This window comes from Neomonachus schauinslandi, chromosome 6 (assembly GCF_002201575.2).
Source record: "Neomonachus schauinslandi chromosome 6, ASM220157v2, whole genome shotgun sequence".
NCBI lineage: Eukaryota > Metazoa > Chordata > Mammalia > Carnivora > Phocidae > Neomonachus > Neomonachus schauinslandi.
Window position 1 is genome coordinate 1,914,535 of NC_058408.1, and position 19,812 is coordinate 1,934,346.

Here is a 19,812-nt window from a genome sequence, read left to right on the forward strand (position 1 = left end):
CACCCGCCGCTTCCAACCGGAGGGGCCCGGGGCCGAGGCTGGCCAATCGGGGGCCCCGGTGGGCGGGGCGGCCGAGCCCGTCAGATTTGGCGGTCTGGCTTCAACATGGCCGCAGCGCGCAGCGTCAACGCAGAGAGCGGCCGTGAGGAAAAGGGGCCTGAGGGGTCGTGTCCGGAATCAGTGACCCCCGGCGCCACCATCCCGAGGGTGAAGCTCCTCGACACGCTGGTGGATACCTTCCTCCAGAAGCTGGTCGCCGCCGGGAGGTAAGGGGGACGAAGCTGTAGGCGCGCGAGAGGCCTAGCGGAGCGGGCGCGGCGGCGGCCTGGTCACGTGGCCTCGTGCCCGGGCGGGGACTGGCCGGCGGGCCGGCAGTCACGTGGTCTCGCGCGCGCCGTCCGGGGGCGGGGCGGGGAGCTCGGCGCTCTTTTCCCCCGCGGCCCGGCCGCCGGGGCGTGGGACGGCGGTCGGTGAGGTGTGGGGTGTCGACGACCTGATGCGGAAGTGCAGGCGGCTTGCGGGCCGTCCGCGCGGGGGTCGTGCTGTGTCCCCCGCGGGCGGTGCTGTGGCCGTGCTCCCCGCGCGGCCCGCGCCTCAGTGTGGCACGGAGCTGCGGCCGGCCCTGCGCCGGTGGGTGCAGTCCGCACGCGTACGAGCGCCCTCCTGCGCGCGTCCGCGGGTGGGGACGTGCAGGGGGCAGAGTAGGCGCGGCGCTTGCTTGAGACGGCGGGCCGCTCCGGGAGCGCGTGACACCGAGCGGAACCTGGAGCAGTGAGGGATGGGGGAGAGCCTGCAGGCGGCGGACTCAGCGTGTGCAAAGGCCCTGAGGTAGTCAGGTCTGCTGGGGGAGGGGAGGTGGCGGCCTTTTCGTGCAGGACCTAGTTTCCAGAGTGATTAATTTGATAAAATAATTTGTAATTATTTTTATGGACCCGTCATAAGGCGCCACCAAGATCTGTCCAGGCGAGGTCCTTTCTTTGTTTTAGTGTCCCCCCCACCCCCGCTCATTCTTGGTCTTCCTCTCCCCTCTCCATAGGCCCAGTTTCTATTGGCTCTGTGTCCTCCGATTATTCATGTGCGTCTACAATGTCGCAGGTTCTGTTCTAGGTGCTGGAGATGAACCTGTGGTCAAGGGGCCAGGAAGGTCCCTGCTCTCCTGGAGAAGGCGCACTAGTGCCATAAAGAGAAATAAATCAGGGTAAAGAAATAGAGCAGTGGGATGGGGGCGTCTGGGTTAGCATGAGTGCAAGAAGCGACATTTGAGTAGGTTTGCTTCCTTGTTAAATATGTTGTTTTGTCTGTGTATGTTTTAAGTTTATATGAATGATGACTGAGCTACATACAACTTTTTTCACTCAACACCATTTTTTTTTTTTTTTAAAGATCTAACCACGTACTGTAAGTGCATGTGGTTCAGGGCTTCTCAGGCTGCTTTTCATTCCATGATGTGCATCCAGCGCTTACCCATCCCCCGTCACAGATCCCTGGTTGCCTCCGGACCCCTCCTCCACCGGTCATGCCCAGGTGTCTGTCCTTGTCCATGCTCTTGCGAGTGCTGGCATTTCTGGACGTAGATAACGGAGAGGGGCCCCTGGATTCTGGGGTTTACACCTACCTGTGGCTTGTCAGATTGCTTTCCAGAAAAGCTGTTCCAGTCTCCTCCATCCTCACCAGCACCGGGGTCCACCATTCTGACTCCCGCCGCTCTGGAGGTGTGGAGAGGGCTGGCCCACGGTGGTTTAACACCCCTGCTGCCTCACAGCTTGGGACATACCCTCATTACGCTTGTCAGTCATATGGCTTCCTTTTCCAACAGCTGCCTACTCATTTCCTCCAGCTTTTATTTTTTTTCCAGACTCATCTTAAGATTTTATTTATTTGACAGAGAGAGAAAGAGCACAAGCAGGGGGAGCAGCAGGCAGAGGCAGAGGGAGAAGCCGGCTCCCCGCTGAGCAGGGAGCCCAACTCAGGGCTCCATCCCGGGACCCTGGGATCATGACCTGAGCTGAAGGCAGACGCTTAGCCGACTGAGCCACTCAGGCGCCCCTTTTGTAGAGTTTTAAAGTTCTTTAAAGAACTAATGCATTCTTTACTAGGTCACTACCTAGTCCTTCAGAGTTTCTGTTACTATTGTGAATATTCTCTATTTTTTTTTTAACATTAGTTACTGATGACTTAGAGAAACTATTGCTTTTTGTAAGATAGTTGTATCTAGCATTCTTGCTCCACTCTTATTAAAGTATAACCTCCCTCAAAATGCACAAATCATAAATGTTCAGCTTGATAGCATTTTCATGAACGAGCACACCCATGTAACCAGCACCCAGATCAAGAAACAACCCCAGGAAGTGCTCGTATGCCCCCTTCCCATCTTTACCTTCAGCTGAAAGGGTAACCACTTTCCTGACTTCGGTTAACCAGACATTAGTTTTGCCTGGGTTTCTGCCCCGCCCCCCACTTTATTAAATGGAATCCTATGGTTTGTAATCTTTTATTTTTGACTTCTTTTCCTTGACATTGCCTTTGTGAGATTCACCCACATTGTCATCAAGGATTTGTAGCAAACAGTGATGTAATCATCTTTGCCTTCTTCCTAAAGTTCTCCACACTGTTAAATTTTTGGTACGTATTTTTGGAAAATTATGAAAGTCCCTGTGTGTTTCTAGTTTTCTGAGAGGTTTTTAAAAAGTCATAATTATTTTTTTAAGTGTGTTTATGTAAGTAATGTCTACATCCAAAATGGGGCTCAAACTCATAACCCAGAGATCGAGTCACATGCTCTTCTGACTGAGCCAGCCAGGTGCCCCTGAGGGAGGAGTCATAATTAGATGTTGAACTTTATCAAATGTTTTCTTCTTTTAATGAGATGATCTTGAATTTTTCTTTAGTTCATTAATATTGGTGATCTCCGTTGGTAGATATGGAAGTTAAACCATCTTTGCATTCTGGGAATAAATGTACTTGATGATGGTGTATTTTTAAAATACACTGTTAGGGGGCACCTGGCTGGCTCAGTCAGGGGAGCGTGTGACTCTTGATCTTGGGGTTGTGGGTTTGAGCCTCACGGTGGGTGGAGATTACTTAAAAATAAAATCTTTAAAAAAATACAGTTATAGTTAGATCTGTGTTCGTATGCTAATAAGTTAAATGGACCTATAATTTTTTTTTTTTACTCTCCTTATTTGTTTATAGAATCAAAGATGTATTAGCCATGTATGAGGACTTGGACAGTACTCCCTCTTCTGAAACAGTTTATGTAAGATTGGGATTATCTGTGTCTTAAAAGTTTGCAAGAGGGGCTCCTGGGTGGCTCAGTCATTAAGCATGTGCCTTGGGCTCAGGTCATAATCCCAGGGTCCTGGGATTGAGCCCCGCATCAGGCTCCCTGCTCAGTGGGAAGTCTGCTTCTCCCTCTCCCACTCCCCCTGCTTGTGTTCCCTCTCTTGCTGTCTCTCTCTCTCAAATAAATAAATAAAATCTTTCATTAAAAAGAAAAAGTTTGCAGGGCACCTGGGTGGCTCAGTCGTTAAGCGTCTGCCTTCGGCTCGGGTCATGATCCCAGGGTCCTGGGATCGAGTCCCACATAGGGCTCCCTGCTCCGCGGGAAGCCTGCTTCTCCCTCTCCCACTCCCCCTGCTTGTATTCCCTCTCTCGCTGTCTCTCTCTGTCAAATAAATAAATAAAATCTTAAAAAAATATATCTTTAAAAAAAAAAAAGAAAAGAAAAAGTTTGCAAGAGCTCATTTAGGTCAAGAACTTTTTGGCGTGGTTGAGGACAGCGGGCGTTAAGAGCCCTGATGCTGGATGTGTCCTCCAGAGGGCACTGCAGACATCTGGCATGGAGCGGTTTCTTGTAACAGCTATAAGTCGGCTCAGATTTGATTTCTTCTTGTGACAGAATTGCTGTTTTACAGGCATCCCCCCACCCAAATCTGTCTCCTTTGTCTGTTATATTCTAACTTTTCAAAATGATTTAAATTTTTATTTAAATTAAATTTTTATTATTTTCCCCTTTTCCATTATATGCTGTTTTTCTTTTTTGGACTTTGTGTAGGCAGAGTTCTCTCTGTCTTACTTTTTACAGAATTGGCTTTTAAAAAAAACTTTTGAGGTTTATTATGAGTTTGTATATCTTTGAAATCTATCTTTATCTTTATTATTTATTTGTTTTTATTTCTTTAGATTTGTTTTATTAGTCTCTTCCCAAGTTCTTGGGTTGAATATTTAGCTCTTTTCTTTTTCAGCCTTTTTTTGTTTTCTGAAAAATGTGCTTAAAACTATAAATTTTCAGGGCGCCTGAGTGGCTTAGTCGGTTGAGCGGCTGCCTTCGGCTCAGATCATGATCCCAGGGTGCCGGGATCGAGCCCTGCATCCGGCTCCCTGCTCAGCGGGAAGCCTGCTTCTCCCTCTCCCACTCCCCCTGCTTGTGTTCCCTCTCTCGCTGTGTCTCTCTCTGTCAAATAAATAAAATCTTAAAAAAAAAAAAAAAAAAACTATAAATTTTCATATGACTACTTTTGCTGGTTTCTACAAAATCTGGTATTTCATATTTTCATAGTCATTTAAGTTTTTAATTGAGATATAATTCTTATACCATGAAATTTACCCTCACAGTGCACAATTAGCACATTCACAGAGTTGTGCACCCATCACACTCTCTGGTTCTAGAACATTCTCATTGCCCCAGAAAGAAACCTCGTGTTTGTTAGCAGTCACTCCCCATTCCTCACCCCATCTCCCAGCAGTCACCAGTCTACCTTCTGTCTGTGTGCATCTGCCAGTTCTGGACATTTCATCTATACAGAGCATACCGGCCTAATGTGTCCGGATTCTCGCACTTCGCATAAGGAATGGTTTCAGGGTTCGTCCATGTCCCCTGTGTCAATACGTCACTCCTTTTTTTTTTCTTTTTTCTTTTTACTTATTTGAGAGAAAGAGAGCACATGAGAGGGGGTAGGGTCAGAGGGAGAAGCAGACTCCCCGCCGAGCAGGGAGCCCGATGCGGGACTCGATCCCGGGACTCCAGGATCATGACCTGAGCCGAAGGCAGTCGCTTCACCAACTGAGCCACCCAGGTGCCCCAACACGTCACTCCTTTTTATGACAATTGTATTCTGTTGTGTGGCTCTCCCTACCACATTTTTTTCTCCTGCATTGACTTGACACCCAGGTGGGGCAGTTTTCACCTTATTGTCTGTTATGAATAATGCTGCGAAGAGCATCACTGAACAAGTGTCCGGCTCTCCTGGGGAGACACCCACGAGTGGAATTGTTGGCTCATGTAATAACTCTGGGTTTCACTTTTGGGGGAATTGCCAAACTATTTCCCAAAGCAGCTGTGCTATTTTACATAATTCCACCAGCTTGAGGTGTGGCAAGGGTTTCGAGTTCTCCACATCCTCACCCACACTCCTTACTGTCTGTCTTTTTGATGATAGCCTGTAGCCGGGCATAAAGTGATACCTCACAGTGCCTTGGATTTGTATTTTCCTAAGGACTACCGAGGCTGAGCACATTTCATGTGCTTATTGACCATTTTTGTATCTTTGGAGAAATGTTGATTCAAATATTTTGCCCATTATTTATATATAATTTTTTTCATTTTATTTTTGTCTTTATTTTTTTAAAAGATTTTATTTGAGAGAGAGAGAGAGCACTAGAGAGAGAGCAAGCACGAATGGGGGGCAGAGGGAGACGGAGAAGCAGACTCTCCGCTGAACAGGGAGCCCAATGCAGAGCTCGATCCCAGGAAACTAGGATCATGACCTGAGCCGAAGAAAGCCAACTGGGCCACCCAGGCGCCCCTTTATTTAGTTTTAAATAATCTCTACACCCAGCATGGGGCTTGAACGCACAACCCTGAGATCAAGTTGCATGCTCCACTCAGTGAGCCGGCCAGGTGCCCCATATTTTGCCCATTTTTTAAGTGGGCTTTTTACTGTTAACTTGTAAGAGTTCTTATTTTGAGAAGTCCAATTTAGATCACTTATTAATGTGTATTTATTTAGAGAAAAAGTTGCAGAGAATTTTTTCTTTGGTTGCGGGTGGTTTTAGTGTCATGTGAGAAACCACTGTCTGATTCAAGGTCACGGAGACTTACACCTGTGTTTTCTTCTAATGAGTTGTATGGTTTTTGATCTTATGTTTGATCCATTTTGAGTTAGTTTCTGTGTATGGTATGAGAAAGGGGTCCAACTCCATTCTTTCACATGTGGACATAGTCATTTAAACTTACGGACTTTGTAATTTTCCTTACGATTTCTTCTTTAACCCAGTGATTATTTAGTAGTATGTTATTTGGTTTCCAGACATGTAATTTTTTTAAAGTTATCCTTTTGTTGTGATTTCTAATTTTATCGCATTATGGTTAGATCACATGGTCTGTATGACACTGATTTTGGGGGGACTTTTGACACTTGGAAATCATATGGCCTGTATGTGGGCAGTTTATGTGAATGTTCCATGTGTGCTTGAAAAGATTGTGTGGGGGCGCCTGGGTGGCTCAGTCGTTAAGCGTCTGCCTTCGGCTCGGGTCATGATCCCAGGGTCCTGGGATCGAGCCCCGCATCGGGCTCCCTGCTCGCCGGGAAGCCTGCTTCTCCCTCTCCCACTCCCCCTGCTTATGCTCCCTCTCTCGCTGTCTCTCTCTGTCAAATAAATAAATAAAATCTTTAAAAAAAAAAAGAAAAGAAAAGATTGTGTGGTTTCTGTTTCCTGGGTGTAAAATTCTATACTTATTATCAGTTTCAACTTTTCAGTTTTATTAAAATCTTTTAGGGGCGCCTGGGTGGCTCAGTCGTTAAGTGTCTGCCTTCGGCTCAGGTCATGGTCCCAGGGTCCTGGGATCGAGCCCCACATCGGGCTCCCTGCTCTGCGGGAAACCTGCTTCTCCCCCTCCCACTCCCCCTGCTTGTGTTCCCTCTCTCGCTGTGTTTCTCTCTGTCAAATAAATAAAAATCTTTAAAAAAATAAATAAAATAAGTAAAATCTTTTATATGCTCATTAAAAAAATCTTGATTGAGCCATCCATTTCTTTTTAAAATCTCCAGTCACAATTTCTGTTTTGTTTATTTATTTTTAGTAATCTCTGCTCCCAACGTGGGGCTGGAACTCACGACCCTGAGGTCAAGAGTCACACAGTCTACCAGCCAGGTGCCCCTGATGTTTCTTAAAGTCATGGCTGATCCTTTTTTTTTTTTTTCATGTTTGAGATATCTCCACCGATTTAAAAATCTCTATTTATTTATTTGTAATGCTCTCAATACAATGACTTTAAAGGTACTCTGCAGAGGAATAGATTGTTGGCAGGACTGTCTACGGTCTTTCTAGAGGCTCTAGACTGATTTTTTTTTGAGACTCCAACTCATATCATGTCAATGTCTTTTTTTTTAATTTTATTTATTTATTTGAGAGATAGTGAGACAGAGCATGAGAGGGGAAAGGGTCAGAGGGAGAAGCAGACTTCCCGCTGAGCAGGGAGCCCGATGCGGGACTTGATCCCTGGACACCGGGATCATGACCTGAGCCGAAGGCAAATGCTTAACTAACTGAGCCACCCAGGCACCCCTTGTGTGTCAGTGTCTTTAAAAAGCATTCAGCAGGGCGCCTGGGTGGCTCAGATGGTTAAGCGTCTGCCTTCGGCTCAGGTCATGATCCCAGGGTCCTGGGATCGAGTCCCATATCGGGCTCCCTGCTCCTTGGGAGCCTGCTTCTCCCTCTGCCTCTCTCTCTCTCTCTGTCTCTCATGAATAAATAAAATCTTTAAAAAAAAAAGCATTCAGCAGAGGCGCCTGGGTAGCTCAGTTGGTTAAACATCTGCTCTGGTCATGGTCTCAGGGTCCTGGGATCAAGCCCCGCATCGGGCCCCCTGCTCAGCCAGGAGTCTGCTGCTCCCTCTCCCTCTGCACCTCCCCCTGGTCTCTCTCTCTCTCAAATGAATGAATCGTCTTTAAAAAAAAGTGAAAAAAGTGCCGAACCTTGACTGAGGTAGTAGTTACACAGGGTTACACATGTGATGTCCGCACCAAGTGAGGTATGTGTGATAGCTGGTGAAATCCGAATGAGCTCCGTGGATTGTATGCATTGGCTTCCGGGTTTGGTTTTGTTTTGTTTTTATAATATTATCTTGTTTGGTTTTTTTTAAAGATTTATTTATTTGACAGAGAGAGAGACAGTGAGAGAAGGAACACAAGCAGGGGGAGTGGGAGAGGGAGAAGCAGGCTTCCTGCGGAGCGGGGAGCCCGATGCGGGGCTCGATCCCAGGACCCCGGGATCATGACCTGAGCCGAAGACAGATGCTTAACGACTGAGCCACCCAGGCGCCCCAATGGCTTCCGGGTTTTGATATCATACTATAGTTGTGCAAGCTGTTAACATTGTGGAGGGTACTTGTCTTTGCAACTTCATACCAATCTATAATTATTTCATTTTTTATTTTATTTATTTATTGATAGAGAGAATGATAGAGAGCATGAGAGGGAGGAGGGTCAGAGGGAGAAGCAGACTCCCTGCTAAGCAGGGAGCCTGATGTGGGACTCGATCCAGGGACTCCAGGATCATGACCTGAACCGAAGGCAGTCGCTTAACCGACTGAGCCACCCAGGCGCCCCTATAATTATTTCAAAATAAAGAGTTCAAAAAGGTTTATCTACAAAAGATACTGATCATAGGACAAAGTTTGGTGGGAAATAGTTGAAAATCACCTAAAATGTCCAACATTTGAAGAATGGTGGTTATACAAGTATAATAACTTGGACTAATAAAATACTCTGCTGGTATTTAAAATAACATTTTGGGGGCACCTAGGTGGTTTAGTCGGTTAAGTGGCTGCCTTTGGCTCAGGTCGTGATCCCGGGGTCCTGGGATTGAGCCCCATGTTGGGCTCCCTGCTCAGCGGGGAGCCTGCTTCTCCCTCTTCCTCTGCCCCTCCCCTCCTTGTGCTTTCTCTTTCTCTCTCTCTCTTAAATAAATAAAATCTTTAAAAAAAATAAAATTCTGTTTTGAATAATGTCTAATCATGGGAAAATGATCACATAATGGTAAATTTTAAAATCAGGTTATGGAGGGAAGCATGCAGATCCCACATGAATATGATTTTTCTCTAATTGTATTAAAATTGCAGTTGGCTAAGGTTGCCTAGCGGCCCAGTGTGTGGAGCATGCAGCTCTTGGTCTCGGGGTTGTAGGTTCAAACGCCTGTCTATTGAGTATAGACATTCCTTAAATAAAATCTTAAAAAAATTAAATTGCAGTTGACTGATTGGCATGTTTCATTTTATAGTCATTTATTTGTTTATTTTTAAAGATTTTATTTATTTATTTGACAGAGAGATAGGGAGAGCAGGAACACAAGCAGGGGGAGTGGGAGAGGGAGAAGCAGGCTCCCCGTGGAGCAGGGAGCCCGATGCGGGGCTCGATCCCAGGACCCTGGGATCGTGACCTGAGCTGAAGGCAGACGCTTAACGACTGAGCCACCCAGGCGCCCCACATTTTATAGTCATTTAAAAATGACAATTATTTAGTCTGGGCTTTTTTTTTTTTTTTAATCATTCCATTTTTTAAAAGTCTGAAGCATTCTGTCTGACCTTAAAAAGCTTGTCAGCCCAGAGTCCCGTGCCTAACTGCCTGAGGCGGTGCAGACGGAGGCGACTGGGGGTGGGACGCAGGGGAGGGGAGGGATGGGGACTCCAGGACTCCCATCTTGTGGTGGTTGGGTGGAGGTGGTGCCATCCATCAGGAGCTGTGGGGAGAAACAGGTCTGGGGTTAAAAAACTGTTTGTACAGGTTCGGACTTCTCTGCACCTTTGCTCCCTCCTCCCAGCGCCTGGCCAAGCGCAGGTCAGTTTTTGCCCGCACCCTCTGCCGCTTCCCCAGCCCATGGAGCAGCTCAGTGGAGCCTCTCCTCCTACCCCCGCCCCTCCTGCCCCCACCAGTCCTCTCCCCTTCTCCACAGCAGCTATTGGAAATGTCCATCATGCCCTTCAGCCTTTCCCCTGCACCCCGCCCCCGTGCCCGGCCATGAGAATGATCCCCAACACCTGGTCCATAGAGAAAACTGAGGTCACCAGGAGGAGTTCCTGCGTCTGTGGATCTGGCTGAGAGCCGCCCAGTCCCACATCCCCCTCGGTGTCACTCTCTCGGTGTCACTCCCCTTACATCCAAGGCTGTGGCTGCAGGTCTCTCTTCCAGGCGCTGGTCCCCCATCTCCGGTTTTTGTCTCCTGGAAGCAGTTTTGCCGTCATTCCCTTGAAACGTTCCTTTCAAGGTCATTAATAACTGTTTGTTGCTAAATAGTGTGGATATTTTTTTCATATTTCGTTTGCTTGCTCTCGTCATATTTGACGCTGTTTAGCCACTCCTCTGCCCTTGACACTGTCCCTTGGCGTCCCACCAGTCTCTGCCCTTCTGCCTTCTTGGGCTCCTCTTTGTCTCCTCGTCCTTGAATATGTGAGCTCTGGCCCTTCCTCACGTCCCTCTGCACGTGAACGATCACATCCCATTGGATGGCTTGCCGCTTCTGACAGCCTTTGAGTGTCTGTGCACCGCTCCTCGCACTGGCCTCCGAGGTCCCGCGCTCTCCGCCCCCCGCCTGTGACTTGTCACCTCGGGGCGACCTCCTCCTCTTCTGGCAGGTCGAGAGCTTTCCTGCCTCGGGCATTTGCAGTTGAGGTCTGCTCCGCCAGGAATGGTTTTCCTCCATCTCTTGGTGCCCCTCTTTAAAGCCACCTTCCTGCCCTGGTTACTCTCTTTATCACGACACCTTAGTTTATTCCCCCGTAGCTCTCTGACAGTGCACAGTTCCCTTGTCCGTGTCCCCCACGTAAGCCACGAAGACAGGGTCGGGTCTGTTTGATTCAGCGCTCTGCACTCACAGCTTATCGCGGTACCTGGCGCCCAGGAGACGCACAGTAGATAGTTGGGGAGTCCGTGAGGATTCCCAGGCTGCCTCTCTCTGTCGAGCATCGGGCTCCAGCAGTCTACTACTGGACTGTCCTCGGTGTCTCACAGAACCGTTAAGCTCAGCATGGTGGAGACAGGACTGCTGCTCCCTCCGTGGTCTCTGGCTTGGTAGAAGATACCACTGTGTGCCCGTTCTCTAAGCCAGAGGTTTGGGAGTGCTCACCGATCCCTTGCTCCAGCCAGCCACCGAGCGCCGTTGAAGCAGTTTGCTCTCAGCCTGTTCCTTCCCTCCTGTGTGCCAGGGCTCGGGTTCAGCCCCCCCATCTCACTCCATTGCTGCCGCTGCCTCCAGCCTAGCCCTCCAGCCTTAGTCCTGCCCCCTCCCCTACTGCTCACTTTGAAGCATGTCCTTCTCCTGCTTAAAAGGGTTAATTGGCTCAGGATGGTTTCCAGAATCAGCTCGGCACACGAGGCCATTCACTCCTTGGCCCCTCCCTCTCTCTCCAGCCGTGGTCAGGGCCATGGGTGTACAACACGTGCACACACATGCACGTGGACACACACACGTGCCCATGAGCTCCTCTGCAGCAATCTGCTCTTTCCACTGGCCACTTCTCCCTGCTAGGACCTCCTTCCCTCCATGTGCTTCGGCAGGAACTTGTGGCTGGTTTCACATAGAAAGGGTCAGGTATGAAAATACCCACTTTGAAGATGTATGCAAATACTTGACCTTCTCCCAAGCCCGGGAGTTAAAAGTCCTCAATCTCCAAACCAAGTCCTTATACCAGGACAGCAGTCTCTACGTACTACAAGCTAGTTTGTTCACATGTCCGCGATCCAGAGGGATGTTGTAAACCCCAGACTGATTTTCCCTACAACTCAGCCTACTTCTCATGTACCTCTTAGCTTGACCAGGAGGCAATCGTATGACGCACCCCGGAACTGCTGGCTGGGCTATCAGATCAGACGGACCTCTGCCCCACCACTGTCTCCAGGTCTTCCGTTTCTTGGGTCGGCTGAGGCAAAGACCCCCCACCTGTCCTCTCTCGGGGGTCAGAACATAGAAGCGGGCTCTGTGGGGGCTTACTGTTTGTGACCCGGACCTTGTCTTCTGAAAAGGAAGGATTCTGTTCTGTCCTCACAGCCTCCTGGACCTTCTGAGAGACCGCCATCCTCTTGTTTAGCTAAAGCAAGCAGACGAGGCTGTCCCCCTTTGGGGCTTCGTCACAAATCGGGGCCGCCGAGAGAGGCAGCTGGCTGGAGGTGGCAGTGGGCCCTGGAAGACCAGGTCGTCCCTTTCAGTGGCAAGGGGGCCACACCACCCCCGGCTGTGCCCCGAGGGTTGTCCGTCTGGGCCCGAGGGAGGAGGGGGTCCGAAGGTGTCCGCCGGTCGGGTCCGGCTGTGGTGGCCGAGCAGGGTCTGTGGGACCAGACTTCAGGCTCCGTGCGGCCCCCGGAAGGGCGCAGAGCGCTCCATGTGCCAGCTGGCTGCCCGCAGTCTTCCGAGGAGATGGCTCCTCGCGGGGCAGCGTGGTTTGCTAGAGAGAGTGTTGACACGAGATGCAGCCCCCGCCATATCTCACCCTCGTTGAGTGTGCCGGTGACCATGCTGCTGCTGGTTGGTGGGTCTCTGCCACGCGGCGGGGCTCCGACTGTGGCTTCTTGGCGCCTCCAGGCCGCCCGCCGCCCTGCTTCACCCCTTACGTGGCTGCGCCCGGCCTGGCCGCCCCGCCAGCCTGTGGGCTGGGGGCACCTGAGCCCGAGCCAGGGGGCTCCCCTGGGTCCCAGCCGTGCGACCTCGGGCAAGCTTCCCTCTCCTTGCCTCTGCTCCCTCATCTGAGAAATGGAGGTGGTGGTCGTCAAACCTGCCTGAGCGTCTTGTGAGGGAGCACGGGGAACGGCGTTGTGGTCGGTTTCCTCATGCGTCCGCCGCAGCTCCCCCACCGCCTGGGCCTTCTGTCCTCTGGCCAACTCCTGCTTCCCGCTTGGGTCTCAGACTTTGCTTCCTCCGGGGCATCTTCCCTGAGTTCCCTGCGAGGCCCCCTCTGCTATCCTGTCCTCGTTTTCCTGGGATTGATCCATCTTCCCTTCGTCACAGTATCCCCTTGAGGCCAGGGATCCTACGTGGGCATCTGTGGGTTTGTACGCTGAGCGAGGCCTGGCGCGCCGTCGATGCTCGGTGTTTGTCAGGTGAATCCACGAATACAGTATCCCCCGTGTCCCCAGAGTGGCCGTCCACGGGGTCAGTCGTGGTCACCCGCGGCCCGGAAGCAGATCACCCTCCTTCTGACGTCCGGCCAGATGGTCAGGAGTAGCCCAACAGTCTGTCACATGCTGACGGCAGTCACCTCCCTCATCTCGCCACGTGGGCATCTCATCATTGGGCAGCATCACAAGAAGAAGGAAGGTGAATACGGTCCAGTAGGATATTGAGAGAGAGACCTCCCAGTGACCCAGACCCCGCCTCCGCAGGGAGGCATGCATCGGATCCCTGAGGCTCCAGGCGTGACAAGTGTGTGTGAGTACTGTGTGTCATAGGAAGCCCCCCACCACCATCTGGTGACTGAATGCCTGGCCACAAGGAGTAGGTGGTTCTTCCTCCATCCAGACCTTACTGCTCAGGTCCCCGAGCCAACTGAGCACCACCCACGGGCCCGGGATGCTGCTGCTCATCTTCATCACGGTCCGTGCAGCCCCTGTCACCTGGGAACACGCTGCCACTCCCTGGATGGCTTCTGATGAGTGATTCCAGACCTCAGCAGTCCCAGCTCTCTTCAGGAAACCCCAATAAATCCCTCTCCGCCCCACCAAAGAAAAACGTATTGAGAGAGAGACCACATTCACACAACTTTTATTGCAGTATGCTGTTATAAGTATATTTTATAGAACAATTACTTTTATAGTGTTATTTATCTCCTGTAGTACTTAGTTTATAAATTAAACTTTATCATAGGTATGTATGTATGTTCAGGAAAAAGCATAGTATATATAGGGTTTGGGTTTATCCACAGTTTCAGGCATCTGTTGGGGGTCTTGGAATGTATCCCCGTGGATAAGGGAGACTACTGTACAATTACCTTGATGGAATTTTTTTTTTATCTTTGTGTTAATATTTATCAAATCAGAAGTCTTTTTCAGAAAAAGTATCCCAATTTCAGATTCTCATTGTTAGGTTTCTAGTAGTTTCCAAAGGGAATCCAAGCAATAAAGGGTTAGGTTAGCCCCTGCAGGGGGCCTCTTTATTCATTTGAGAGAGAGACAGGGTGCACATGAGCAGGGGGAGGGGCAGAGGGAGAGGGAGAAGCAGACTCCCCGCCGAGCAGGGCCCCAGGTGAAGGCAGATGCTTAACGGACTGAGCCACCCAGGCGCCCCTAATGAAGATTAATTTTTAAAAGGTAACTTTTTGCCACAGTTGTCGTAAATCACAGACTTGTGCTGTCATCAAGGAGCATTTCACATTTTGGCTTCCCTTTTCTTTCTCAGGCCGGGGGCTGCCCCCCAGGCCTGGGCCTGAGGAAGGGCAGCGGGAAGGAGCTGACTGAGGAGCACCTGCTAGCGCAGCGGGGCAGCCTTCCCGGGGGTGGACGGTGGGGAGCGTGCAGACCTGCTGTGTCAGGCACCGCAGCCTCTGTCCCAGGCACTGTGCGCCCCATCCCTGGGCTGGGACCGAGGCGCCCTCTGGTGGACAGTCCGCGAAGGGACGCTCGGCGGGGCCACAATCCGCTGGGTTGCACACCAGGCCCCCAGGGCCCGGGTGAGCCCGTGGAGCCACCTGCAAAACCCCACGTTGACAGACCTCAAGCGCTTGATTCTGGGCTTCAGTATATTTCTTTAAGATTCTATTTATTTATTTGTCAGAGAGAGCACGAGAGCAAGAGTGCGTGCGCACAGGCAGGGGAAGAGCCGGCAGAGAGAGAAGCAGGCTCCCAGCTGAGCACGGAGCCCAGTCCGGGCAGTCGCTTAACCGACTGAGCCACTCAGGCATCCCTGAGCTTCAGTATTTTGAAGTTAATTTTTTTTTAAGTTAAACATCTGTGATAATGGGGCGCCTGGGTGCTCCCGTCGGTGAAGCGTCTGCCTTCGGCTCAGGTCATGATCCCAGGGTCCTGGGATCAAGCCCCACATAGGGCTCCCTGCTCGGTGGGGAGCCTGCTTCTCCCTCTCCCTCTGCCCCTCCCCCTGCTCGTGCTCTCTCCCTCTTTCTCAAATAAATAAATAAAATCTTTAAAGAAATAAAAAATAAAATAATAAATGTGTGATAACTCAGTTTGCAGTGAGTTTTTAGTGCAGTTAATGAAATATTGTGTAGGAAGGATTGAAGAGCAGGCCACTCTAGATCTCGGGGTGGTGAGTTCAAGTCCCACATGAGGCATAGAGGTTACTTTAAAAAATTAACTTAAAAAAAAGAGTGTAAGAGAAAAACTAGATTAACATCACTTAATATAGTTGTTTGTGTTTTGAAATCCAGTAAACACGTTTCAAACAGTGACTTTGATGATAAATGTAGCCCTCTTTGGGGGGGCATGACTTAGCGTCTCTCTGTCGTGGGGTCAGTGGATTCTTCCCGCCGCTGGGCTGGCTTCTGTACGGGCATCTGCCACCAGGACGCTTTTACAAAGCACTTGCCTTCTCCAAGGAGACTTCTCAACTCTGGGAAGCTAACTTTTTTTTTTTTTTAAAGATTTTATTTGGGGCGCCTGGGTGGCTCAGTTGTTAAGCGTCTGCCTTCGGCCCGGGTCACGGTCCTGGGATCGAGCCCCGCATCGGGCTCTCTGCTCCGCGGGAAGCCTGCTTCTCCTTCTCCCACTCCCCCTGCTTGTGTTCCCTCTCTCGCTGTGTCTCTTTCTGTCAAATAAATAAAATCTTAAAAAAAAAAGTGCCTTTCCATTAAAAAAAAAAGATTTTATTTATTTCACAGAGAGAGAGAGAGCGAGAGCAGGAACACAAGCAGGGGGAGTGGGAGCGGGAGAAGCAGGCTTCCTGCAGAGCAGAGAGCCCAATGCGGGGCTCGATCCCAGGACCCCGGGATCGTGACCCGGGCCGAAGGCAGACGCTCAACGACTAAGCCACCCAGGCGCCCCATCCTGGAAGCCAGCTTACTGTTTGGCACCTCTGAGGGGGGCAGTGAGGACTGTTTTCCTGAAATTAGGGATACTAATTGTAGCTAACGTGGTGCTTGTCAGTGCGCTGGGCACCGTGCTAAGTACTTTACTTATGTGACCTCACAGTAATTCTGTGAGCGCGGACACACTATCCCCACTTGACAGAGCAGAACCTGAGGCAGGGAAAGGTAAAGAAGTTGTCACAGATCACTCATCTGATGAGCGGTAGAGGTAGGATTTGAACCCAGACAGAAAGGCCAAGATTCCGCAGACCCAGTGCACGTAGCCAGCACGCAGGTGGGTGGCCCCTTGCGTACCCTTGGAAGGCCAAGGCCAGGGCACTGTTCCAACAGAGGGCCAAGGGGGACTTGCAGAGAGGCCACCAGGGCTGCTCATGAGGGAGGGCTCCCCCACCCCAGCAGCGCACGCCTGCTGGCCTGGAGTCCAGGGTAGCTGGGGGTGGGGCTGGTCTGCAGCCGCATAGAACAGTTCTGGGCACCCTGGAGATCCCAGTGACATTGCAGGGGGCGGGGCGGCCCGGCATGTTTTCTAAAATGCATCACTTTTCCTGCTTTTCCCTTAGAGCATTTTTCTAGGAGATTCACAAGGGCATTTAAACCATTCCCAAGCCTGCCCTGGCTCTCGAGAAGGGAATTCCTGGCGGTGGGGATGGGGGGGTTGGAGGAAGGTGGACAAAGGCCCGGGCATCAGCTAGAGGATGAGGAAGCCCTGGGCGTGCAGTGTCCACCATGATGACCGCAGCTCACGCCGCCCTGGGAAGAGCGTCTGTTGCAGTTCCCATCACGAGGAAAAACTTTTCTTCCCTATTTTTTGTATCTCTGTGAGCTGGTGATGGGTGTTGACTACACCTCCTGTGCTCATCATTTCACTGTATATGTGAGTCAAAGCATCATGCCGTGTGCCTTATACAAGGAGGCATGGCAGTTACATCGCTGTAAAACTGGAAACAAAGCGAGGATCCCCGTCTTCCTGTCTCGCTGACACCAGCCTCCAGTCCGGCTGCCTTCCCTCCGGGCCCATGCAGCAGGCATTCACCATTCGGGGATCTGCGTGGACGGGCTTCACTTTCACTGAGTCCTCAGAGCCCATCGGGGCCGTGGGAAGAGCTCTGCGCAGCACGGCTGGCCCCCGGCCCCCGCCCCGGGCCCTCGCCGCTGCCGGCCTCCTGAGCGCAGCACAGAGGCCCACTCAGACCCTCTGCCGTCGAGCGGGCCAGATGGAGGAACAGGATCGCTAGTGTCCAAGCCAAGTCCGTCTCAAGCCACAATTACCCAGTTTCAGTTCCAGCCCCGCTTGGGCAGGCGTCCTGCGTCTCCGCATTCCTCGTGTAGCCACAGACTGCGTGGCGAGGGGGGCTGGCGGCACACAAGACGCCTGGGGCCCCACCGAGGCTGAAGGGTGCCCGCCGTCCGTCCCTTGCCCTGGCCACGAGTGCCAAGGTTTAGCCCCCAAGGGGTGTCGGCGTCCAGTGTGGACAGGCACACAGGGAGAGACCGTCCCCTCCCGTGGAGCCACCGGCAGAGGCTTGCAACCAGCCCTCCAAAAATAAAGCCCTGGCTTACTGCGTTTGCCAGTTGCCAAGGTGTAAACGCTCAATCCGGAGTCCTGGAGAGATGGCAGCAGGGCGCCTTACAGAGTGTTTCCACAAGGAGTATGTCAGCCGCCTCCAGAGCCTCGAGAATGTGCTGCATTAGGAAGTCGTGTGTCTTGAGTAGTTAGTACCATTTCTTTTTAACATTTACTGCCAGATTATATAACTTAGTGTTCAGTGTGGCTGTGTTGAACAGCAGGCTCACAGATTTCCTGAAAATGTAGCAGGTGTCCCTTGCAAGCCCCTGGGCACTCTCAAATGTCACCTGCTCCACAGATATTGTGTAGGGCAGGACCTGGGCGGGGAGGCCGAGAGCCATGAGAAGGGGGGACCAGCAGTGATCCTCCTGGGTGGGGTGGGGGCTAGGCGCCGTCTTCCAGGGACCCAATCCCCTATGTGTCCCAGGGACCCAATCCTCTGTGTGTCCCACGGCCCTGCAGCCGAGCACAGGTGTGGGCAGTTATGTGCTTGGGGTCTCCCTCGCTCAGACACTTCCTGCAGGTCACTGAACACCCCCAACCCCAGCTTAAAGACGATTCCAAGACCCTGTTCCTTCAGAGCGCCCTCCACAAGTGGCCGTCCCCACGGTCTCGTGTGTTTCTGTGTCTGCTGGCACCTCTCTGCCCAAAGCTCCCAGAGGGCCGTGCGGCCTCCCTCCCCGCAGAACAGCCAGTACCTGGTTGGCGGCCAGCACCAAACCCTGGCAGAAGGTGAAGGGCCCGAGGGAGAAGGTAGAGACACAAGAAAGCAGGGAGTGGGGAGAGAAAAGGCAGGAGACTTCTAAGAGAGCAAGCCACTGGGAGCGTCCTGGGTACCCTCTGATCTTTCCAGCTACGAGAATGGATCAGGGATCCAGCTCTCAACTGCCAGTGACAGAGACCTGATTTTAAAAGACGTGGACAGGGGCACCTGGGTGGCTCAGTCGGTCAAGCGTCTGCCTTCGGGTCAGGTCATGATCTCAGGGTCCTGGGATCGAGCCCCACGTGGGGCTCCCTGCTCAGCGGGGAGCCTGCTTCTCCCTCAGCCTGACACTCCCCCTGCTTGTGCGCTCTCTTTCACTCTCTCTCCCTCTCAAATAAATAAAATCTATTAAAAAATTTTCTTTAAAAATGGCGTGAACAATAAGAGGAATCCATTACCCCACTAACTAGCAGCCCCAAGGTGGGGTGGCTCTAGTTTGGTGTCTTCAGCAGCTTGATGATGTCCTCAGACACCCCAGTTCCTCTCTTCCATTCAGCCTCCTTAGGGAATGAACTCTGCCCTCAAGCCAGAGCCCCCACAATGGCTGGGAGCTGGAGACCTAGCCTCCAGCACGTGTCGTCACATCCTACAAAAGGGGCATCCTTCCCGTGTGGCTCCTTTGAGGAGGAAGGATACCTCTGCCTGAGGCCACATGTCCTGTCCTAGTCCAGCCCGGCAAGGGGACTGGAACAACCAGAGTTTCTCAAGGACCGCGGCCCACACCAGCAGCAGCCTCCCCTGGAAGCTAGTTGGACACTGTGGGGGCGGCCGGCGCCGAGTCCTAGCAAGCCCTCCCGGTGATTTGATGCACCATGGTGGACAGGTGTGACCCACCATGTAAGGGGAGACCCCTGAGCTCAGCTGGGCTCTTCTGAGAGGCAGTGAGGACCCTGGGGACAGGTGAGGCCGAGCGGAGCTGCAGGCCTTTACCCAGGGCCCCACGGCTGGGGGCGCGGGGGAGATGGGGGTGGCCGGGCCGGGGCTGCGGCTGGCTGTGCACGTGACCCTCCACCTGGCCGTCTCTCCTTCCCGCCAGCTTCCAGAGATTCACGGACTGTTATGAGCGCCTCTACCAGGTGCAGCCTGGGATGACACAGCGAGTCTATGACAAGTTCGTCACCCAGCTGCAGACATCTGTCCGGGTGAGTGGCAGGGAGCGCAGCAGGGGGCGCTGGCTCGGGCCCTCTGGGTCCTCAGCACTTAGAGCTGCCTGCGTGGCTGCCATCCGTTCCCTGGCGTGTCCCCGCTCTCGTGGTCCGGTGCCGTGCCCCGTGCTGTCTGCCCCACGGGCTCCTGGCCTCCCCGCGTCCCCAGCGCCTGGTGCAGGGCCAGGTGCAGAGGAGACACTTAACTGTGCGATTCCGCGGAGCTGTGTGCTGCAGGGAGTACCTGAGAGGACGGGACTGTGTTCGTGTCTTCCAGGAACGGTGATCTCTTCAGAGGGCTCCACTCCCGCGC

The 19,812-nt window shown here is 52.0% G+C and overlaps 1 protein-coding gene across 6 annotated transcripts in view; it reads left to right on the forward strand.

The window, feature by feature from the left end:
* Positions 1–19,812, forward strand: part of LOC110573550 (polyamine-modulated factor 1-like) — a 22,731-nt gene continuing 2,919 nt past the window's right edge. For 4 of the 6 annotated variants that reach the window (XM_044915873.1, XM_044915871.1, XM_044915870.1 and 1 more), the window contains exons 1-2: positions 95–266; positions 19,391–19,496. In XM_044915873.1, coding sequence (XP_044771808.1) covers positions 106–266; positions 19,391–19,496 — 267 coding nt within the window. In that variant the 5' untranslated portion in view covers positions 95–105. Of the gene's footprint in view, positions 267–19,390; positions 19,497–19,812 lie in introns of all 6 variants that reach the window. The other 2 variants (XM_021682108.2, XM_044915872.1) reach the window with 2 other exon arrangements.